We start from the raw sequence: 23,164 nt of genomic DNA, 5'->3' as shown, positions 1-23,164 counted from the left end.
ATGGTGGTCTAATAGAAAGCTCTGAATGCTGTGAACCTAGAGGTTGTGAGTTCAAATCCCAGGTGAGGACATGTTGAATAATAATTACTGCAGTGGAGGCTGCTGAGGGGAGGACAGCGCATAATAATGTCTGGAATTGCCTAAATGTAATAGGATCAAACACATGGAAACCATGTATTGATGTATTTGATGCCATTCCACTGATTCCGCTCCAGCCATTACCACAATCCCGTCCTCCCCAATTAAGGTTTGAATTACTGTATAAACGAACAAGCACACCGTAATAATGTATGACAAAGTGTGTAAAATATGTAAGTTGAAAATGCTGTATGTTAAAAGTACTGTGTGTATACCTAACCTTGCCAACAGACAAAAAGAGCTGTAAATGGATCAGTGGTTCACCAATCAGGGTCTTGATGAGCTTGGCAATAGTAACAAGGTATGATGTATAATGCATTTTTTGGGGGAGACCGTTACTTTGGGACCATCAGGTGACATCCTGACAACTGATACACAGAAATGTTTTTGGAATGTTCCCAAGAAACGTGGCTATAATATTAATATCTTACATTCTGAGATGGCAACCATGTTCTGTGTATGTTTGGTGAGACGTTAATGGAATATTCTCCTAACCCTCAGAAAACTGGACACAGGAATGTTTTTTCAACGTTCTCATGAAATGTGTCTAGAACACTAATATCTTATATTCTGAGAACATGGCAACCATGTTCTGGCAGGGTGTGTATGATGTGACGTTGATGGAATATTCCAAAATATGCTAAAATGGTTCTCAGAAGGATTTTGCTAACATAGATAGAATGTTCCCATAACTAACAGAAAACTGGACCCAAACATTAGGGGGACATTACAAAAACATACTCTCTCCCTTTTGATTTTATTCTAATTGTTAGCTGGGTTATCTTACATCATTGTGTGTAGGTCTAAATAACTAGCCTATAACGTATGCAAATAATGATGTCTTACAAATTGTTAAATTCAGTAGATTGAGCATCCTATCGGGCTGTATCACTGCCTGGTACGGCAACTGCACCGCCCACAACCACAGGGCTCTCCAGAGGGTAGTGGGGTCTGCATAATGCATCACGGGGGTAAACTACCTGCCCTCCAGGACACCTACAGCACCCGATGTCACAGGAAGGCCAAAAAGATCATCAAGGACAACATCCCCCCGAGCCACTGCCTGTTAACCCCGCTACCATCCAGAAGGCGAGGTCAGTACAGGTGCATCAAAGCTGGGACCGAGAGACTGAAAAACAGCTTCTATCTCAAGGCCATCAGACTGTTAAACAACATCATTAACACAGAGAGGCTGCTGCCTACATACAGACTTGAAATCACTGGCCACTTTAATAAATGGAACACTAGTCACTTTAATAATTTTTACAAGCATTTCGCTACACTGGCAATAACATCTGCTAACCATGTGTATGTGACCAATAAAATGTGATTTGATAACCATGTGTATGACCAATAACATTTGATTTGATTTGAGATTGAGATAAAAAAAAAAGAGTCTTCTAAGTGACATAATATTTAATAAAAAACTGTTAGTGGCAAATGGTTATGGTAACGCCATTATACCAAAGAAGAAGAAAAAGAAGAACTGGGTGTGAGGGCAAGTTGACGGACTTCCGGGGGCAAAATAATCTTCTTCTTTTTTCTTGCGTGCGTGGCGAGGGCGGAACATATGACGTCGTCAGCAGAGGCTTGGAAGTGTTTATTGTTCCTTCCCTTTGAAGAGAGAAAGAAGGCTAGCAAGGAAACGCAATAACGATTACCGAGACGGTTACATAGACAATTTTCATACAGTTTTAAGTAGCGAAGCCACAGTAAACGGCCGAGGCAGGTTGACACAGGACCCAGTGGCCATGGCATATGCGTACCTCTTCAAATACATCATTATCGGAGACACGGGTAAGTATTCACTGGTAGCAAAGATTGCTAACGACAGCTAACGTTAACCGCTATCTTTTATTTCCGCAGTGGTGGAGAGTCCAGTGACGTGGTAAAAGCGGAGACGCAAGGGGTGGGATGACATATATATTTCTCGCTTGCTAACAGCGTTAATAGTATGTCATTATCTTGTCTTTAACGTGAAAAAGAAAACATTATTTTCCACCACATCGCACAATTTGTGGTCAGCTGGTGTGCTAATTTAGCAACTGTTGAAAACACCAAGCTGACGGCCTAGTGTCTTTCCGCTGTGCATTGTGAGAGTGGGGTGCTAAGCTAACAATGCTAACTAGCCTAGGCTAATGTCGTTGGTTAGCTAGCTGTATCTAACGTTAACTGTTGTTGATGTCGCTGTAAACAGCTATCTAATTTGACAGCACTTAAACGACATGGGTGCTTGCACAGACCATGTCAGCCCCTTTGGACTCATTCACATCCATGTTTTGGGCTTTCTGTTTTTTTTTGCGAGCTTGTAACGTATATCTCTGAGCCACAAAACAAGGCCACAAGTCCTCTCTCCCTCGAAATGGCGTTTTACAGAGTTTTGGTACGGTTTCCTACGGCCGCCTCCATGGCTAGGGTTTTACAGTAGCGGTCTAGGCTTTCATGGTCTTGTATAACTGACATAATGTACTCATACACGGGTATTGTGTCAATAATGTTACGCAGTTTGCTGTCATGTGTTGTTGCTAGACGAGGTCTAGAACGGTAACCGAAGAAATATCGTGGATGCTGCCAAAGCAAGCATATATCATCTTCCCGAAGGTTGACTTAGCAGGCAACGCAGGTACTTGTTTATCAATAACAGTGCAACTAACGTTAGCTATGTGCTACTTCGTTTTATTTGGTTAGATCAGTGTTATTATTAATCTGTTGCTTAACAGCTCAACACGGATCCTTGTTGAAATAGCCTAATAGCTCAGCATTTTGCCCAGGGCAAAATATATACTGAGATAGTTAAAGGTAACATGTCTCTGGCTAGAGAGAATGTCAGTCTATGATGCTGAGAAATAAACACATGCAGCTGGTCCACCTGATGTTATGTGTACCTGTAACCATTTTGGTATCTCAAGTCCACAGGGAGTGATGCTATGACTTCCATCTCTTTACTGATTGATCACTAAGGCCTGCACATTCAATGCTGTATGAGGTCTTTTAAAAGTAAAGATCTACTGATTTACTCGGTTTAAAAGTATCAAGGAAGTGTATCCTGCACCCAGGAAAGCCAATAACAGATTTACCAGCTTGAGCCCCTGCATTTCTCTAAGATGAAAGGGAAGAATTTGACTTTGAAGTATTTGCTGACAGCATATCATATGATGCTTGTTTCAAAACATGAGATGTCATTACCAACCCAAATCTCAGAGGTTAGCATATAGGAGTAGTACAAATCTGTCAGTGCATTATTTTCCAGACTCGCCTACATCCAGGAGAGTTAGGCCTACTCCTTACGTTTATTAGTGTAATTACTCATTACTAGAGTTTCCTGACCAGAAACTAGGGCCATGAGTTTTTAGTTCACAGAAAAAAAGTCCAAGCCCTACTTCTAAATACTATTGCTGTCATGGACTAAGAATTCACATACTCCATTTGTCTAATGATGAATTTGATCAGAATCAGTAATGCCTGTCATGTAACGTGAGATTAGTTGGGTGGTATAGTTATAATTTAGGCACGTGTGTTACTATTGGGAAAGACTATTTAAGAATGTTCTGGCAGAGCTGGGCGATATGGACAAAAATCTATATTGCGATACGCTATATATACAAAAGTATGTGGACACACCTTCAAATTCGGCTGATGGGTGTATACAATTTAGCACACAGCCATGCAATCTCCGTAGACAAACATTGGCAGTAGAATGGCCTTACTGAAGAGCTCAGTGACTTTCAACGTGGCAACGTCATAGGATGCCACCTTTCCAACAAGTCGCTTTGTCAAATGTCTACCCTGCTAGAGCTGCCCGGTCAACTGTAAGTGTTATTATTGTGAAGTGGAAATATCTAGGAGCAACAACACTTCAGCCGCAAGGTGGTAGACCTCACAAGCTCACAGAATGGGCCCGCCAAGTGCTGAAGCCCGTAGCATGTAAAAATCGTATGTCCTCGGTTGCAACACTCACTACAGGATTCCAAACTGCCTCTGGAAGCAACGTCAGGACAAGAACTGTTCGTCGGGAGCTTCGTGAAATGGGTTTCCATGGCCGAGCAGTCGCACACAAGCTTAAGATTGCCAGGCGCAATGCCATCAGCTAGAGTGGTGTAAAGCTCGGCGCCATTGCTCTCTGGAGCAGTGGTAACGTGTTCTCTGGAGTGATGAATCACGCTTCACCATCTGGCAGTACAACAGATGAATCTGGGTTTGGTGGATGCCAGGAGAACGCTACCTGCCCCGATGCATAGTGCCAACTGTGAAGTTTGGTGGAGGAGGAATAATGGTCTGAGGCTGTTTTTCATGGTTTGGGCTAGGCCGCTTAGTTCCAGTAAAGGGAAATCTTAACGCCGCAGCCTACAATGACATTCTAGATGATTCTGTGCTTCCAACAATGTCCTTGTGAAGAAAGTGAGGTCCATACAGAAAGGGCTTGTAGAGATCAGTGTGGAAGAACTTGCCTGCACAGAGCCCTGACCATAAACACCTTTGAGATGAATTGGAACGTCGACTGCAAGCCAGGCCTATTCGCCCAACATCAGTGCCCGACCTCACTAATGCTCTTGTGGTTGAATGGAAGCAAGTCACGCACAGCAATGTTCCAACATCTAGTGGAAAACCTTCCCAGAAGAGTGGAGGCTGTTATACCAGCAAAGGGGGGACCAACTCCATATTAATGCCCATGATTTTGGAATGAGACGTTTGACGAGCATACTGTGTCCACATACTTTTGGTCATGTTGTGTAAATTGCCTGGATTAATACGATAACGATAAATAGAACGATACGTTTATAACAATGTGCACCACATCCTTTAAACTATTACTATTGGTTTGATGGTTGTAGCCGTCAATTGTCCCATTAACAATCACCCATATTAGCGAACTTATTTCATTTCAAACTTCACATTTCTCTAGTATAGGGTACTTATCGTCATAAACGATAGCAGCAAAATGTCTGCGATAAGTGATGGGTATGGTTGGTGCCAATCATTTTAGGTTTATCGTCCCAGCTCTATATTCTGTCCACTTTGTAAGTAGCCTAGGCCCATGTCACTTTCTGTGCAAAAATCATTTAACGCCTAGACCTCAGCATCTAGGAAATATTTCTTTCCCAGTCAGAAACTCCAAATTACACTGCTCAATCATTAAACATCTATAAATAGGAGTTTTCCCTCTGAAAGACAGAGCATGCTGGGAGCAGATATCGCTCCTGCTGTCCTCTCTGCCTCTGGTACTAGGCCTAGCAGTAAACAGTCCAGTTGCAACACCACAGACCTGTCATCCCCTAGCTTCACTGTGGGCCGTCATGTGAGCACCTGCAACCCAAGCTATCATATTGCTCATTCCCATTCTACATGGCTGCAGTTTAGGTATGGCTGTCCTAGCTGTTGGAGCTGTTAGATATATCCTGTTGTTGTTTACTAGGCTAGATAAGGTGATGGTGGAGAATCCCCTTCTGTCCAAAAAGATGAATGTTTTTCTCAGCCTGCATAACCTAGTATTTTCAACTGGATGAAAAGGAAACGGTTTATTTTCACATCAGTGCCAAATCAAATGCAGTATTTCAATGAGTGACATTTTATTTGTCATATGCACATAATACACACAGTACAATTAAATGCTTCTTAGCATATAGGGGTTTCCCAAGTGGCGCAGCGGTATAAGGCACTGCATCTCAGTGCTAGAGGTGTCACTACACACCCTGGTTCGATTCCAGGCTGTATCACCACCAGCCGTGATTGGGAGCCCCATAGGGCGGTGCACAATTGGCCCAGCCTCGTCCGGGTTAGTGTTTGGCCGCCGTAGGCTGTCTTTGTAAATAATAATTAGCTTACAATGACTAGTTGAAGGTTAAATAAAATATAGGCCTATCATGAAAAAGCAACAGCTGTTTTGAAAGAACCATATGCACCACAGAACCCTAGATAGAATCACACCTCAAAGTATGATATGCTCATCTCATTATTTCCAACATAGCAATTAGCCTAAAGCTTGCTTAGGCTAATCTTTGATTTGGCAGGCCGGTCTAATTAGAATGAGCAGTACCACTGTTTGTTTTTAACGATAATGACCTGACCCCTAAAGAACGACATGCACACGTCTATTCAGAGCTAGAGGCTGATTGGCTAGCAGGTGCATGGTAACGTTGTGTAATGGTGACTTTGCTTTGTTGTTTCTGTACATCCTTCTCATGGTGTCTTCCATCACCCTGGCTCCCCTGCTTAGCAACGGCAGTGGTAACCCATAGAAACACTAATGAAAGCCTTCTCTGGTGTCCTGAAGGTTTCACCTGTTTGAAGGGCTTTGACGATACCAGTATCGTCGCAATATGTTTTCCATTGCAAAAAATTAAAATACAAAGCAGACCAAACTCTTTGTTCTCAAAAACCTGCTGTATGTAAAATATTGTTCTATATCTTGGAAAATAAATTAATGTGACTCTGGATGACAACATAATGACATTTGTTTCCAACATTAGGTCTGTTTTCCTAAAGAAGTTAAATCCACAATACTAACGAGTATTGCTATACTGGTATCGTCCCGGCCCTACCTGTTTGTGTTGTAACCATGCGGTGCAGCACACAGGTTTTCACAGCTCCCCCCCTCCACTGTGTGGCGGTGTGTTTCACGGTCACGTTTGATTATTTTCTCTCACAGGAGCACGTCACACATTATATTTAGGCCTTGAGTCTACTTTGTGAGAAGTTGATTTAGCCACATTCTTGCATTCATTATGGTCAGTGCTACCTATGAGTATCTTGGTTTCGTCACACCAAACAACCTCATGCGTTGTGGCATTTGACATTTTGTGGGTTGACATTGGGGCCGGCCATTTTATCCATATCAGGAGCGTCCTCATCATGTTGACATGGCCTCTGATATAGATCCTTCTGAAGAAATAATCTTGGAATAGATCGTTCTTCTTAATCCCAGATCTAAGATCAGATAACACTATCCCACTCCCAAACTGAACCATTGAGGGCATGAAATAATATCTGACCCTGAATCAGTGGTTTTAAGCATCCTCTATCAACTCCAGTAACGCATGACAATCAGAATTCTACCTGTTTGACCAGCCATGTGCCAGAAGCCTCTTGATATGCTAACTAGAGCGAGGCTCCAGCCGGACTGACTGAGCTTCTCTACCATTGTGGGGGTGTAGTCAGAGGGCTGTAGGGCCCGATACAGTCAGACATTTTAATCTCTTTCTCTTACTCTGATGTCTAACGTCAAATTAAAGAGATTCAGGGACTTCACAATACGATATTATCACGATACTTAGGTGCCGATACGATATGTATTGTGATTGATTGGAAAGCGGCCGCGGTCATCCCCCTCTTCAAAGGGGGAGACACTCTAGACCCAAACTGTTAGACCTATATCCATCCTACCCTGACTTTCTCAGCCACGATCAAGGTACTAAACGATATCGTAACCGCCATCGATAAAAGACAGTACTGTGCAGCCGTCTTCATCGACCTGGCCAAGGCTTTCGACTCTGTCGATCACCGTATCCTTATCGGCAGACTCAACAGCCTTGGTTTCTCTAATGACTACCTTGCCTGGTTCACTAACTACTTCTCTGATAGAGTTCAGTGTGTCAAATCGGATGGCCTGTTGTCCGGACCTCTGGCAGTCTCCATGGGGGTGCCACAGGATTCAATTCTCGGGCTGACTCTTTTCTCTGTATATATCAATGATGTCGCTCTTGCTGCAGGTGATTCTTTGATCCACCTCTACGCAGACGACACCATCCTGTATACATCTGGCCCTTCTTTGGATACTGTGCTAACAAACCTCCAAAATAGCTTAAACGCCATACAACACTCCAGTGGCCTCCAACTGCTCTTAAATGCTAGTAAAAAGAAATGTGTGCTCTTCAACCGATCGCTGCTCGCACCCGCCCGCCCGTCCAGCATCACTACTCTGGACGGTTCTGACTTAGAATACGTGGACAACTACAAATACCTGGGTGTCTGGTTAGACTGTAAACTCTCCTTCCAGACTCACATTAAGCATCTCCAATCCAACGTTAAATCTAGAATCGGCTTCATATTTCGCAACAAGGCTCCCTCACTCATACTGCCAAACATACCCTCGTAAAATTGACTATCCTACCGATCCTTGACTTCGGCGATGTCGTTTACAAATTAGCCTCCAACACTGTACTCAGTAAATTGGATGCAGTCTTTCACAGTGCCATCCGTTTTGTCACCAAAGCCCCATATACTACCCACCACTGCGACCTGTATGCTCTCGTTGGCTGGTCCTCGCTACATATTTGTCACCAAACCCACTGGCTCCAGGTCATCTAAGTCTTTGCTAGGTAAAGCTCTGCCTTATCTCAGTTCACTGGTCACCATAGCAACACCCACCAGTAGCATGTGCTCCAGCAGGTGTATTTCACTGGTCATCCCCTAAGCCAACACCTCTTTCACTGGCCTATCTGGATAAATAAAGGTGAAATAAAACAATTCTCACAATGCTATATGTTTTGCGATTTGATGTTCCAAAGATATTGCTCACTATGTCTGCTGCAGAGGGACGAGAGAGCATGAGAAAATGAGTTTTGATCAGTCGTGGAAATAAAAGCGCTGAAAACCTGTTGGTTCACTATTTATAAAGGACACGCTTTTTTTGGCACAGGTACAGCCGACTAGTGGTTGGTTTTACAGAGAGTGTGTGTATGTGACTAGGTAATGTTAGTTGTGGGCAATTCCACAGTAAAGGAATTACCCTGAGACTCAGATTTTTCACTTTAAAATGTATGCCAAACAGTGCAGACACTGGCCAAACCGGTACACATTAAGTTTGGTGACAGAATAAACTCATTTTGTTACCAAACTTTGCATCTTCACTGTTCTTCCACTGAATGTGTTTTTGTCTAATGTTCTGTCTGAATTGTTAAAAGTAGTCCTTGTGCAGCCTCCCGAGTGGCGCAGCGGTCTAAGGCACTGCATCACTACAGACCCGGGTTTGATCCCGGGCTGTTGCAGCCGGCCGCAATCGGGAGACCCATAAGGCACAATTGGCCAAGCGTCGTCCGGGTTAGGGGGGGTTTGGCCGGCCAGGATGTCTTTGTCCCATTGCGCTCTAGCGACTCCTTGTGGCAGGCCTGGCGCATGCACGCTGATTCCGGTCTCCAGTTGTACGGCGTTTCCTCCGACACATTGGTGCGGCTGGCTTCCGGATTGAGCAAGCAGTGTGTCAGGAAGCAGTGGGCCTTGGCTGGGTCGTGTTTCTGAGGACGCAAGGCTCTCGACCTTCGCCTCTCCCGAGTCGGTAGGGGATTTGCAGCGATGGGACTAGACTGTAACTGCTAGTTGGATATTAAGGAGAAATAGGGGTGAAGTACAAAAACTAAAAATTGTGCATAGTTGTATGGTTTGTTAAACTTTGAAATTTGAAAGTGAAAAATGTGAGTGTAATTTCCTTACTGTAGAATTGTACCTATTTGTTCATGTGTGTGTGCCTCTGTTTAACCGTGCATGTTGTTTGTTTTGCAGGTGTTGGGAAATCATGCCTATTATTACAGTTCACAGACAAGCGGTTTCAGCCGGTGCATGACCTCACTATCGGTAAGACTCCTTTATCACACATGTCATTATTCATTATAACGTTTAATGACCGACTGGGATTTAAAATGTATCCTGCTTCTGCACTGCCTAGATGCACTGGAGGGACCTCAATTAAATCATCTCAGCATTCCGCTCAGATCCCATCACCGTATTAATGCATTTCTTAAGGATTTTCATCCCTCGCCTCTGGTCTAACCTGTGAAGATGAGGGAGATGTGTTGGCATTAGGAGAGAGCTAGATGTATTAGCATTTTAATATGATTTAATGTCTACCGGTTTGGCCAGTGTCTGATCTACTACACTATCTCTGATGTAACCGCGATGCACAATAGGCTTTTAGCCAGGGCGTATTTGTGGTGGAAGCTGGTATCTAGCTTATGGTTAAGACCAGGACTTTTTCCTGACCATGAAATACTAGCCTAGAACTAGGGCCCATTTATAAAAAAAAATCTGCTCAGATCACGTGGTCATGGAAAAACTCCTGGACCAACTTAGTGTTTTCATGTAGAGTTGTAGACTGATTGTGTAACCTGGTGGTGGTGGGTGTCTTTCCCAGGTGTGGAGTTTGGGGCGCGGATGATCACTATAGACGGCAAACAGATCAAGCTGCAGATATGGGACACGGTAAGATACTTTCCCCGTACCACATTAACAGATGTGATTTTACCTGAATACAGTCGACTCCTTGGTGGTATTCATTAGGGCACCGTGTAGCACTCTATTTCAAAACGTTGTGCAACTGAAATTGGCGTTATGCAACGCCTTGGGACTGTTTGTGATAGCGTCCAGTTGTCAGGAACGATTAAGAAAAATGTGTTAATGTCCACCCACTCTGCCCAGAGTGGCTCAACAAACGCTTTGGTCATTTCACTTATGTTATAAACACATTTACCAAGACAAATATGATTCATTAACTTTATATCCAAAAAGTTATATTTTGTAACCTAATAAGTGCAAGTTCTATTGGCAGAGCGGTGCCGCGTTCTCGCAGCAACTTTTGAGGATTTTTACATGTGGCGGTCGTCTGCAAAGTTGTTTCTGGGGGTCGCAAAAATAACATGACGTGAGTGGAATTAATAGTTAAAGGCTTTGAAAATAGAAAAACTTGCGGTACGCTCAGTGTTCCGTTGACATTTCAGACATGCGCTTGTTTTTGTGAGACGTTATCGAAAATGAACAGGAATTTCACATTAATGAAAAGCGTATAGTAAAATATGTAATGTCTCAATCGATATCAGTCTTACCTCCTATTGTTTTACGTCCTCCGTGTTCGAGAAGAACGATGACCAGTTCAACGGGGAGCCTGTCAGTTAGCTTTAATTCTCGCACGGCGTCCAGCCTAGATGAGCAATGCTATTTTCCTGTTTTTTACCACTTCAAAAAAAAATGTCATCCTACAAGGATAAAAATGTTGAAAGGATTATTATTATTTTACAAATTGGTCAGTGTTTTTTGTTATTTATTTATTGGACACCCTAAATGTAGCTAGTATTATACTGTCCAGATACAGTTAAATGGAATTGTAACTTATCTGAATTGCACTTATGAGGAGTAAACTGTAATCATTAATGTATGAGTACTGTTTTTGTACTAATGTATCTTATCATCAAAGTGATAAAGGTTTTCCACGTAGTGACGGTCACATCCATGTCGTATGATGAGTGGCACCCATTCAGTGTGTAATTCACCCAATATAACCCACCAAGTCTAACAAGACAAGTCTAATATGTTTTTTTTCTTCTCTGAACTCTTCAACACATACAGCATTAAAATAGTCTTAAATATTAGATCCAATATGGGGTATCTCCCTAATGGACTCTTGCACAGCAGGACTAGCCCCCCCCCCCCCCCCCCCCCCCCCCTGTGTCAGCATGGACATGTTGCAAAGGAAAGGATGACCGACTACACAACAGCATTATGTCAGTTGGCTGTTGACACGTTTCACCCTCTTTTCAAATAGTCTCTCAGCTATGTCCTTGTGACGTTTTCTATTATGAGTTTTTGAATGGTGTTTTACACGTGAAGGTTGAGGTGTGAAGTGATAATTAAGGTTTCTTATTGTGCCTTGCTTGTGATTATTCCCTGTGCAGTGCTGAGAAAATATGAACGCTGCAGGAGATGACCTGGTGTAGTATGTATGTTGGCCTGTAGGGGGAGACACAGCCCTACTAATAAGAATAGAATCCCACAGCAATAATGCTGATGGATGGTGGGGGTGGTGGTAGTAGAGTCCTAGGCCCTAGAGAGGCCTTCTGGGCCACAGATGTAGTGCCTGCTGCTGTGTACTTTCTAGGCCACGTGGTAACTTGGGTGCATTTTGGTTGATGAAAAAGGTAAGGCTGTAATTCAGCAGAAATTAATGCCGAGAGAGAAGGTAGCTTAGTGGTTTAAAGAGCGTTGGACCGGTCACTAACCAAAAGGCCGCTGGTTCGAATCCCCGAGCCGACCAGGTGAAAAATCTGCCGATGTGCCCTGCTCTAATTGCTCTTGTAAGTCGCACTGGAGAAGAGTGTCTGCTAAATGACGTAAATGTAATATCTGGAGACCTGGGTTCGAACTTTGGTTATCAACCTAACAAAATCTTATAGGTATTTTCAACACACCATTATGAATATCCCTTCCGTTAGAATTCGCTGTGGTTTAGCCTACATCCCAGACCACCACATGTCCACCCTGCCAAGACAGAGTCACAATCAAACACAGGGTGTGTGTACTGGCCGTGTAGCCTTATCAGTGTGTGGGTGTCTGTGTGTGTGTGTGTGTGTGTGCACAGGAGGAGGAGCCGGGAGGCACTGCCTGCCCTGGGGGTGATGTAATAGACAAAATCTGCATTTCTGGCCTTCCTGTAACCTTTGAGCTCTGGCAGATGGCAGGCATAAAAGTGTCATTCATCATTTATTCACAATGGCCTCCATTAGCTCCAATGTTAGCAGCTGCCTCGGGGGACTGTTGCCACGGACTAACGGAGGGACTGACTGGGCCTTATTGAATTCAAATGTGCTGGAGCATTGGCTGCCTGGCTCGCACTCACCTGCTGCCAGGCCAGAAGAGAACAGAACAGATGAGGTAGAGAAAATCCAGGCTCAATAGTCCTCAGCAGCCATCCAGGGAAGAGGGAAGCCATCTTATCAAACACTGACAATGGTATCTATAGACAGGTCTTGTCTGCCTGCCTGCTCTACAAACCACCCACTGACTGTGGCGAGCGAGAGAACGGGGAGTTGTGATAGGCCAAAGTGGTAGCACGTTATATTATCGGCTGTGTGGAACACAGTGGGCCCCTTGTTTGTGAGGAGTCAGTCAGTCAGGGATGGGACGTAGAGAAAGACAGGAGCCTTTTGTACACTGTGACAGGGGCTTGCCTGTGCTCTGCCTAGCTGCAGAGGGAAAACCAGGAAGCTTGGTTTTGGAATAATGGCGCTCTAGTTGAGAATTTCTATTGTGCTAGGAATGTGTATGGATTAGGGAAAGGCACTGGGAAGCCTGGACCGGAGGAGTGGGGTAGGGGCTAGGAAGCCTGGACCGGAGGAGTGGGGTAGGGACTAGGAAGCCTGGACTGGAGGAGTGGGGTAGGGACTAGGAAGCCTGGACTGGAGGAGTGGGGTAGGGACTAGGAAGCCTGGACTGGAGGAGTGGGGTAGGGACTAGGAAGCCTGGACTGGAGGAGTGGGGTAGGGACTAGGAAGCCTGGACTGGAGGAGTGGGGTAGGGACTAGGAAGCCTGGACTGGAGGAGTGGGGTAGGGACTAGGAAGCCTGGACTGGAGGAGTGGGGTAGGGACTAGGAAGCCTGGACCGGAGGAGTGGGGTAGGGGCTGGGAGGTCCTGGACCGGAGGAGTGGGGTAGGGGCTGGGAGGTCCTGGACCGGAGGAGTGGGGTAGGGGCTGGGAGGTCCTGGACCGGAGGAGTGGGGTAGGGGCTGGGAGGTCCTGGACCGGAGGAGTGGGGTAGGGGCTGGGAGGTCCTGGACCGGAGGAGTGGGGTAGGGGCTGGGAGGTCCTGGACCGGAGGAGTGGGGTAGGGGCTGGGAGGTCCTGGTCCGGAGGAGTGGGGTAGGGGCTGGGAGGTCCTGGTCCGGAGGAGTGGGGTAGGGGCTGGGAGGTCCTGGTCCGGAGGAGTGGGGTAGGGGCTGGGAGGTCCTGGTCCGGAGGAGTGGGGTAGGGGCTGGGAGGTCCTGGTCCGGAGGAGTGGGGTAGGGGCTGGGAGGTCCTGGTCCGGAGGAGTGGGGTAGGGGCTGGGAGGTCCTGGTCCGGAGGAGTGGGGTAGGGGCTGGGAGGTCCTGGTCCGGAGGAGTGGGGTAGGGGCTGGGAGGTCCTGGTCCGGAGGAGTGGGGTAGGGGCTGGGAGGTCCTGGTCCGGAGGAGTGGGGTAGGGGCTGGGAGGTCCTGGTCCGGAGGAGTGGGGTAGGGGCTGGGAGGTCCTGGTCCGGAGGAGTGGGGTAGGGGCTGGGAGGTCCTGGTCCGGAGGAGTGGGGTAGGGGCTGGGAGGTCCTGGTCCGGAGGAGTGGGGTAGGGGCTGGGAGGTCCTGGTCCGGAGGAGTGGGGTAGGGGCTGGGAGGTCCTGGTCCGGAGGAGTGGGGTAGGGGCTGGGAGGTCCTGGTCCGGAGGAGTGGGGTAGGGCTGGGAGGTCCTGGTCCGGAGGAGTGGGGTAGGGCTGGGATGTCTGGCCGGGGAGTGGGGTAGGGGCTGGGAGGTCCTGGTCCGGAGGAGTGGGGTAGGGGCTGGGAGGTCCTGGTCCGGAGGAGTGGGGTAGGGCTGGGAGGTCCTGGTCCGGAGGAGTGGGGTAGGGGCTGGGAGGTCCTGGTCCGGAGGAGTGGGGTAGGGGCTGGGAGGTCCTGGTCCGGAGGAGTGGGGTAGGGGCTGGGAGGTCCTGGACCGGAGGAGTGGGGTAGGGGCTGGGAGGTCCTGGACCGGAGGAGTGGGGTAGGGGCTGGGAGGTCCTGGTCCGGAGGAGTGGGGTAGGGGCTGGGAGGTCCTGGTCCGGAGGAGTGGGGTAGGGGCTGGGAGGTCCTGGACCGGAGGAGTGGGGTAGGGGCTGGGAGGTCCTGGACCGGAGGAGTGGGGTAGGGGCTGGGAGGTCCTGGACCGGAGGAGTGGGGTAGGGGCTGGGAGGTCCTGGACCGGAGGAGTGGGGTAGGGGCTGGGAGGTCCTGGACCGGAGGAGTGGGGTAGGGGCTGGGAGGTCCTGGACCGGAGGAGTGGGGTAGGGGCTGGGAGGTCCGGGTCCGGAGGAGTGGGGGCTGGGGAATCCGGGACCGGAGGAGTCGGGCTGGGGTAGGGACCGGGGGTAGGGACTAGGCATGTCATGAATGAGTAAAACATTGCTAGAGCCAGGAGTTTTTCAGAACCTTGGCTCAGAAGAACCCCTGACCCTAGTAATACTGTGTACCAGACACCGTAGCATTTTGTCTGTCTCAACACACCCTTGAGTACTTGGAGTAAGACTCCTTTTAAGAGTTGATACTATATTGATAGTTACTACTCCTGTTTTGCCCTGCTGTGTGTTCGCTGCACTGTTGTGCGCTGGCGGACTCCGGAGGTGTAGTCAAATTCAAATATGCTAAACCATCGTTTGTGACATCACGATGTTGTCACCATCGATAATGGCTGTCAAACAATCGTCACTAGACGATGCAAACATAAAATAGCCTAACCCTGCTACTACTGCTTCTACTGTTTTGTGCTACTGCTGGCTCTTCTTTGTACCCTTTAACTATAGGTTACTGTGCTTCAGTGCTGAGCTCTGTCTTTACTTTAACTGAGCGTCTTTGTGTGTGTGTGTGTGTTTTTTTTTTTTCTCAGGCCGGCCAAGAATCCTTCCGCTCAATCACCCGGTCCTACTACAGAGGGGCAGCCGGCGCCCTGCTAGTGTACGACATCACAAGGTCAGTCTTGCGGCCATTTTCTTCCCAGGCCTCATCATTCTATATAAACACTAGGACCCCTATGGTAACTAAGTCAACTTTCCTCACTCAAGGTCCTCCCTTAGGATTCAGGTCATGACTGTTGCTCTTGACAGATAAAAATAATAATAATAAGAATGATGTATTTTTAATGCATTTGTTTAGGAGGAAAGGAAAAGTAATCTCTTATCCAGCTAATTCAGTTTAACCGTAGTTAGAGCGACTGAGATTGATGTTTGTATAATACATTGGGATTTAATTGAATGCAATGTCTCCCGCCCAATGTTCTTTATTATGCTCATGTAGATCCACTTTTGTTGTTCCAAAAGGGACCTACATTCACCTAATGATTTACGTTTGTATGCATTAGTTTACTAGGAAAGGACAATGTATTGTGTTCTTATGCTCAGTGTTGCTCCAATGTTCTTTTTATTACAGAAGGGACACCTTCAACCACTTGACAACCTGGTTAGAGGACGCTCGCCAACATTCCAACTCCAACATGGTCATCATGCTCATTGGGAACAAGAGGTCAGATTCATCTCCCCGTCACTCATAGTTACCGAACAACCCTGTCATGGTTGCCATGGCTAAACGGGGTGCGCCTCAAAAGTCTGAAATGGCACCCTTTCCTAATTTCCTCTTCTTAACCTACACTTTCAGATCTATTGATGATGTCAAATCAAAATGGTGGATGCTTGACTGTGTAATTTGCTTTCACCGGGTCAATTTTATGATATAATTGCTGATGAAGGAAAGGGAAAAAGTAGTCATTTTAGACAATTGAAATGCGCCCACCCAGTTTCACAGCCCCTGCTCCCTCTGTGTGCTCTTGTCTCCTCTCGTTAGATGACATATCTCCCAACTGGCAAAAGTGACAGAATGAATTAGCAGATCATTTGGTGCAAAGCACAAGACCGTACTAGCGTAACGCAGGTCTATGGTACTGTATATATCAAGTGTTTTTGTGTATTTTTATTTTTTTTGTACCCATAGTGACCTGGAGTCCAGGAGAGAGGTGAAGAAGGAGGAGGGGGAGGCCTTTGCCAGAGAGCACGGCCTCATCTTCATGGAGACCTCCGCCAAGACTGCATCCAACGTAGAAGAGGTACCTCCTGCTCACACTGTGCTATTTATTGTGTGTGTTGTCAACATCATTTTCTCACACTCACACGTTTGCCCATTAATATACCCCCCCTTTCTTGCTCAGACAAATACACACACCAACGCGCACATGCACGTCTGTTCTCCAGCGTGCTGGGTAGCCAGACTCTTTCTGAGGATTTAAGGCATGGAGAGACTGGTTTATAGAACCCCCCCCCCTCTCTGCCTTTACCCCTTCCCTGCTGCAGAAACCCCTGGTATGATTAATTTGTCTCATTAGTGTCCCCTGAATCCTCCCGATACCTCTCCTCCTCCATCTCCATCTCCCTCTCCGCGACGTGACGTGTACATCGCCCACTTATAGCTCATCCATATTCATAACCTCCCCTCCCCCCTCCTCTGCTCCACTGTCCGCCGCGACAGCTGAAAGCCAATCATGCCTCATCTTTTAGAAGACATGGTGGGTGGGGGGACATTCTTTATATTCCATTGACCCTACGGTAAGCACTATATGAAGAGAGATATGCTCTCTGCCTGTGCTGAGGCTAATGCTGGGTCCCTGGGTTATGCCCTGTGTCTCTATGGCCAGGTGGGGGCGCTCTGCCTCAGGCGGAGGGAAACATCTGTTGCTGTTTAATATGTTAATGCATGAAGAGGCAGGGAGGGTAGAGACAGGACCAGGCCGGGCCTCCTGAGCTGAGGTGGACATTTGTTTTCAGATTCCGCAGTAGGCCTCACTCCGTGCTAAAAATATGAATTTCAGTCAGTATTTACTGTAGAGAGGGGTCCTGCCCTAGGCTTGTTTTTGAGGTGTACATAAGGTTATGATTATACGGCCTAAACTAGGGTGTAAATTCAGGCTAAAACTCCCAATTCAATGGTCTTTGAATGTTTGTACTGTACAACCAAAAAAGAAACCGATCGTACAGGCCCAATTCATCATTACAGTTGATGATTTTTCTCTGTTTATACGTCTACTCGCGTCGTTCTTACAGCGGAGTGCTGTAGATTGATTTTCTGTGGCAACGAGCCAGAGCCTCGTGCTAATGCCTCTCATCCTAAACTCCTGTATATCCCACTCTTTAGAGCTTATTCAGTCAACGAGACTATATATATATATATATAAGCAAAAAAAAAGGTCCTCTCACTGTCAACTGCGTTTTATATGAACATAACAAGATTCAACAACTGAGATGTAAACTGAACAAGTTCCACAGACATGTGACTAACAGAAATGGAATAATGTGTCCCTGAACAAAGGGGGGGGGGGGGTGTCAAAATCAAAAGTTACAGTCAGAATCTGGTGCACTGCAGTGCATCTCCTCCTCATGGACAGCACCAGATTTGCCAGAGATGTTACCCTACTCTTCCACCGAGGCACTTGCAAGTTCCTGGACAGTTCTGTGGGGAATGGCCCTAGCCCTCACCCTCCGATACAACAGGTCCTTGACATGCTCAATGGGATTGAGATCCAGGCTCTTCGTTGGCCATGGCAGAAGACTGACATTCCTGTCTTGCAGGAAATCACACACAGAACAAGCAGTATGGCTGGTGGCATTGTCATGCTGGAGGGTCATGTCAGGATGAGCCTGCAGGAAGGGTACGACATGAGGGAGGAGGATGTCTTCCCTGTAACGCACAGCGTTGAAATTGCCTGCAATGACAACAAGCTCAATCCGATGATGCTGTGACACACCGCCCCAGACCACGACGGACCCTCCACCTCCAAATCGATCCTGCTCCAGAGTACAGGCCTCAGTGTAACGCTCATTCCTTCAACGATAAACGCGAATCTGACCATCACCCCTGGTGAGACAAAACCGCAACTCGTCAGTGAAGAACACTTTTTCTGGTCCTATCTGGTCCAACAACGGTGGGTTTGTGCCCGTAGGCGACGTTGTTGCCGGTGATGTCTGGTGAGGACCTGCCTTACAGCAGACCTACAAGCCCTCAGTCCAGCCTCTCTCAGCCTATTGCGGACAGTCTGAGCACTGATGGAGGGATTGTGCATTCCTGGTGTAATTCGGGCAGTTGTTGCCATCCTGTACCTGTCCCGCAGGTGTGATGTTCGGATGTACCGATCCTGTGCAGGTGTTGTTACACGTGGTCTGCCACTGAGAGGACAATCGGCTGTCCGTCCTGTTTCCCTGTAGCGCTGTCTTAGGTGTCTCACAGTACGGACATTGCAATTTATTGCCCTGGCCACACATGTAGTCCTCATGCCTCCTTGCAGCATGCCTAAGGCACTTTCACGCAGATGAGCAGGGACCCTGGGCATCTTTCTTTTGGTGTTTTTCAGAGTCAGTAGAAAGGCCTCTTTAGTGTCCTAAGTTTCCATAACTGTGACCTTAATTGCCTACCGTCTGTAAGCTGTGTCTTAACGACCGTTCCACAGGTGCATGTTCATTAATTGTTTATGGGTCATTGAATAAGCATGGGAAACAGTGTTTAAACCCTTTACAATGAAGATCTGTGAAGTTATTTGGATTTTTACTAATTATCTTTCAAAGACGGTGTCCTGAAAAAGGGACGTTTCATTTTTTGCTGAGTTTATATGGTTTGATTGGTCCGAGGCTTGGTTTCTTTAATCTAAGTGTCACGTCTAGTTTGTGTTGTGTGGATTTTAGCTCTGATCCTGTACTAATTTGGCTATGTCTCCTTTTTCAGGCATTCATCAACACAGCGAAGGAGATATACGAGAAGATTCAGGAGGGTGTCTTCGACATCAACAATGAGGTAATTTAACATGATAGAAAAACTCTTTTGGTGTCCATTTTGTACACTGCAACTTTTTGACAAATACCATCTTCTTGACATAGCTTAGCTTTTTCGTTATAAGTCATCAACTGAGGTATGGGCAAGTGGTAAAACACCCTTGCTCCTTTTGTAGTGCCCTAAGCCCACGTCATAAACCGAGTGAAGAGGCCGTAAATAAGGATAACACCTTTACAGAACAGCCGTTGGATATAGTCCTATCTAACAAAGGTCATTTTGAAGGCCAGAAAGCTATTGGGTTCGCTAGCTAAACCTATTACGTCGCCACATAGTTCTGCGAGACGATGCGTCCTCTGCGCTTCATATTTTCGAGGCAGAGGCTTATTTGCAGCAGCCCACACTCCATCTTTCTCTAAAGGAGGGAGAGAAGAAGCAGAGCAGGTTCCAGTCTGCCAAGCAAAACTTCCACCGTGTGTTCTTCCGTTTCTCCTTTCTCCCCTCCCTCCCTCCCTCTCTCCCTCCTTCCCTCACTCCGCTAGCCCTGGCTACTGGCCAGCGCATAAATTCCTCACATCCCACAAGGTTACAGCCAGCCTGAAGGAGGCGAGCCCCTGCGCAGCCATTGGGTATGCTTTTTATTAGAGTAGTAGGAAAGAGTAAAAAAAAGAAAGAGGGGGAGAGAGAAAAAAACGAGGCCAGGCACACGGTCCAAACCGCATCAGCTGACTGACGAAGGGGGAAGCCCTGGCTAGAATCCCTGACGCTCACTGGCAAACGTAGTGAGAAACCCCCTCCACCTCCTCCTCTTCCCTTAACACTATAAATCTGATTTAGAGCGATGCAGAGTTTCCTTAAGAGCTACTACTACTACTACTGCTGAAAACCACAGCAGCCCAGGCTCACAGTGGAGTGCCGCCTTTCCGCCGCTCTGCGCTCTCTTCAGCCACTGAAGGGCTGGGGAGATGAAAGCAGTGCGATGGATGAAAGTGCCGCTGGCTGCTGCTGTGTGTGTGTGCGTGTGTGTACACATCTCTCCCACACAAAGGACTGTGACTGTGAGCCAAAGAGAATTTGTCACCATTGATATTGCTTGTTATGATGTCCAATTCATCCACCCCATAAAAACACAAACAACACTCAAACTTGAATCATCAAATCACACCTGACCATCACGATCCATTTTCCTGACTGCCTGAATCCACTAACTGGTTGCATTGTGTTGTGGTTTTGTCTCGGCAGGCTAACGGCATTAAGATCGGGCCCCAGCACGCTACCACCAACTCCACTCTCTCCGGTAGCCAGGGGGGTCAACAGGCCGGAGGGGGATGCTGCTGAACACCCCTCGCCCCTCTGTCCCATACCACCCCACCTTGCCCCGCCCCTTGTGTTTCTACTGGACTGGTCGGGCTCACTAACATTTTCTTAACCCCTCCCCACAGCCTTGCCAATGGAGAGTCTAATTGTGTACTAGGTGTCTGTCAGTCAAAAATACCAAGCAAAACACATTAAAGTACCCTGGTCCTGGTGCAAAACATGCCCCTGTATAAGAGCATTGGAGCCTGTCTTGGTTGTAGATTGATAGGTTGTTACTGTTGTGTTAAAACAGGCAGAGTGCTTTAGGATTGGGGCTCATCATATCGATCTGTACATTTGTCAGACAGTTGTGGATCACGTCTTTTTTTTTCACTCCCAAGTAAGGATTTTGTTTTTTTTCCCTTCCCTTTTGACTTAAAAGCTTAATTGTATTTAACACTACAATGTTGGTCATCGATAGTATTTTAATCGGTTTCATGTGGGAGAAAGAAAGCTTTGGGGAAGTGGGGTGAACTCGAAGTTTGAAATAAAAGAAACAGCTGTGTGAAGTAGCGGCCATGTTTAAAGTGAAGTTAAAAGAAAAGGAGAGAAAAAAAAAGCAGGACTCTTTTAAATCTGTATTTATCAGTCACATTCTGTGTGTATATATAGTTACAGTTATCCTTTCTTGCTTTAGTGTGTGTTGACCAAGCAAGAATTCTTTGATGAATTTGCTGGGAACATCTATACTGTACGAATAGAGCTTGAAACTGCAACAGTATTGCTAAAAAAAAAAAAAAAAAAACCTGCTTTGACACCATTTTAAGATAATATTTTACTTAATTTACTTTTTGTCCTGCCACCTGCCGTCCCCCTCTCTATCTCTGTGCCCTAGATCTGCTATGACTGTGTATAGAAACTCTGGCTCAATATTCTGCATCTATCTGTTTTAATGCCAACATTTTGTGTTTACCTGTGTTTAATATCCACAAATACCAGAATTTGATCACCTCTGCTCGGATAAGAGATCTCAGCTGTTTGCCTTAACGGAAAGATTGGGAAAGCAGAAGAAAATAGGAGAAAAACATAACCAGGTTGCGGCGGAATCATTCCAGTAACTTCATTTTGCGTATTCTTATACATGCTCATAGACACATTCTTACATTAAAACACACATTGCATACTCTAAATGTATACATACACAGATTTAGACAGTACATGCATGCTTAAATGCATACATGTGTCCTTACACACAAACAACCTGCGTATATCTATTTATACATACAAGCCTGCATATATATTTTTTTCTCTTCAGGAATTTGTTTTTCATGCAGTCCGCTGTGGAGCGTCGGTGCAGAGCAGCGTTTTCCTGTAGGTGTGTGTGAGTGGCTCTGTACAGCCTTGCTTTCTTTGGCTGTGCGTTCTGTTAGTAGATATTATGGTGAACATCTCGTCTGTCGTCAGAGGGGCAAGGGAAAAGCCAAACCTGGAGTATCTATGTGACCCCCTCGACATTTATTTGCTGTGTTGGTTCTTCTTAAAAATGAAAAAATGCTATCACAATAAACTATAATAAAACATTCTAAACTGAAATATCATTTGATTGTCATGTGGGGAAAAAAATTGCTATGTTTAAAATGTACATTTTGTAATTTACTTTTTAGAATTGATATTTTGCCTCTGGTCCCCTATAGTTATTTTCTGTGTGTCTGTGTTGGTATATGAATGAAACAATTATATATGGATCCATACTGTATTGTAGCTTTGATTTCTCGATATATAAAGTGAAACACAAAGAATGCATGTCCTCAGAGCTGTGTGGAGTTTTGGAATTTCAGGCTTCGTTCCCAAATGATCACCGCACCCTCTCCCTAATATCAACATGATCTAAAGGGGGGCCACATGCAGCCAGTACCAATTCAACTGGTTTTACAACACACTTCTCTGCTCTACATTGCATGCTTCTCAGGTATAGGCAACCAATGGGGTGCAATTCAAATATTTTCACATCAAATGTGATTTCATTTCTTGGCCTCCTATGTGCTTATTACTGAATATTTAAACATTACTTACTGAAAATACTAATTTCACCACCAATCTGAAAGTAACACTGCGCTGGGTGTTTCTCAAATAGGCTTACAGTATAGCAAATTAGTTTCAGGTGGGAATGGATTGCAGTCAGCCATAGAGACAGTTCATGAGATATTTGTTTTATTCATCCCCATTATATTCCCCAACATTTGGATGTAACTTGAAATGGGCTTTTGTTGGTGGTCATGCACAGCAACAGTTTCTGATGTTAAAGGTGAACTCACATGATCAAATCCTTACATTCTCATGACCTACTTTTCAAAGCTGTAAAGGAACGAAATGTGAAAAGCTTGTGTTGAACAGATTAGTGAGCCATCTGAAACGGTAGAGGTAGTATGCCTGCATTCATTTTATT

General features: G+C 46.0%; 1 protein-coding gene across 1 annotated transcript; it reads left to right on the top strand.

Moving 5' to 3' along the window:
* Positions 1-1,691: 1,691 nt before the first annotated feature.
* LOC115156836 (ras-related protein Rab-2A) lies at positions 1,692-22,517 on the top strand. Its single transcript, XM_029704576.1, has 8 exons — positions 1,692-1,935; positions 9,634-9,705; positions 10,262-10,329; positions 15,506-15,588; positions 16,045-16,137; positions 16,603-16,714; positions 19,378-19,446; positions 20,665-22,517. Exons 1-8 carry the CDS (start codon positions 1,890-1,892, stop codon positions 20,758-20,760), a joined length of 639 nt encoding a protein of 212 aa, XP_029560436.1. The 5' UTR covers positions 1,692-1,889; the 3' UTR covers positions 20,761-22,517.
* Positions 22,518-23,164: the final 647 nt, after the last annotated feature.

This window comes from Salmo trutta, chromosome 21, assembly GCF_901001165.1.
Source record: "Salmo trutta chromosome 21, fSalTru1.1, whole genome shotgun sequence".
Lineage (NCBI taxonomy): Eukaryota > Metazoa > Chordata > Actinopteri > Salmoniformes > Salmonidae > Salmo > Salmo trutta.
This window is presented reverse-complemented; position numbering and strand designations above follow the sequence as displayed.

Excerpts from the sequence above, each read along its gene's own strand:
- LOC115156836 (XM_029704576.1), top strand. The coding sequence starts at position 1,890 with ATGGCATATGCGTACCTCTTCAAATACATCATTATCGGAGACACGG. Across the intron at positions 1,936-9,633 it reads CATCATTATCGGAGACACGG|GTGTTGGGAAATCATGCCTA; the intron begins GTAAGTATTCAC and ends TTTGTTTTGCAG. Across the intron at positions 9,706-10,261 it reads GGTGCATGACCTCACTATCG|GTGTGGAGTTTGGGGCGCGG; the intron begins GTAAGACTCCTT and ends TGTCTTTCCCAG.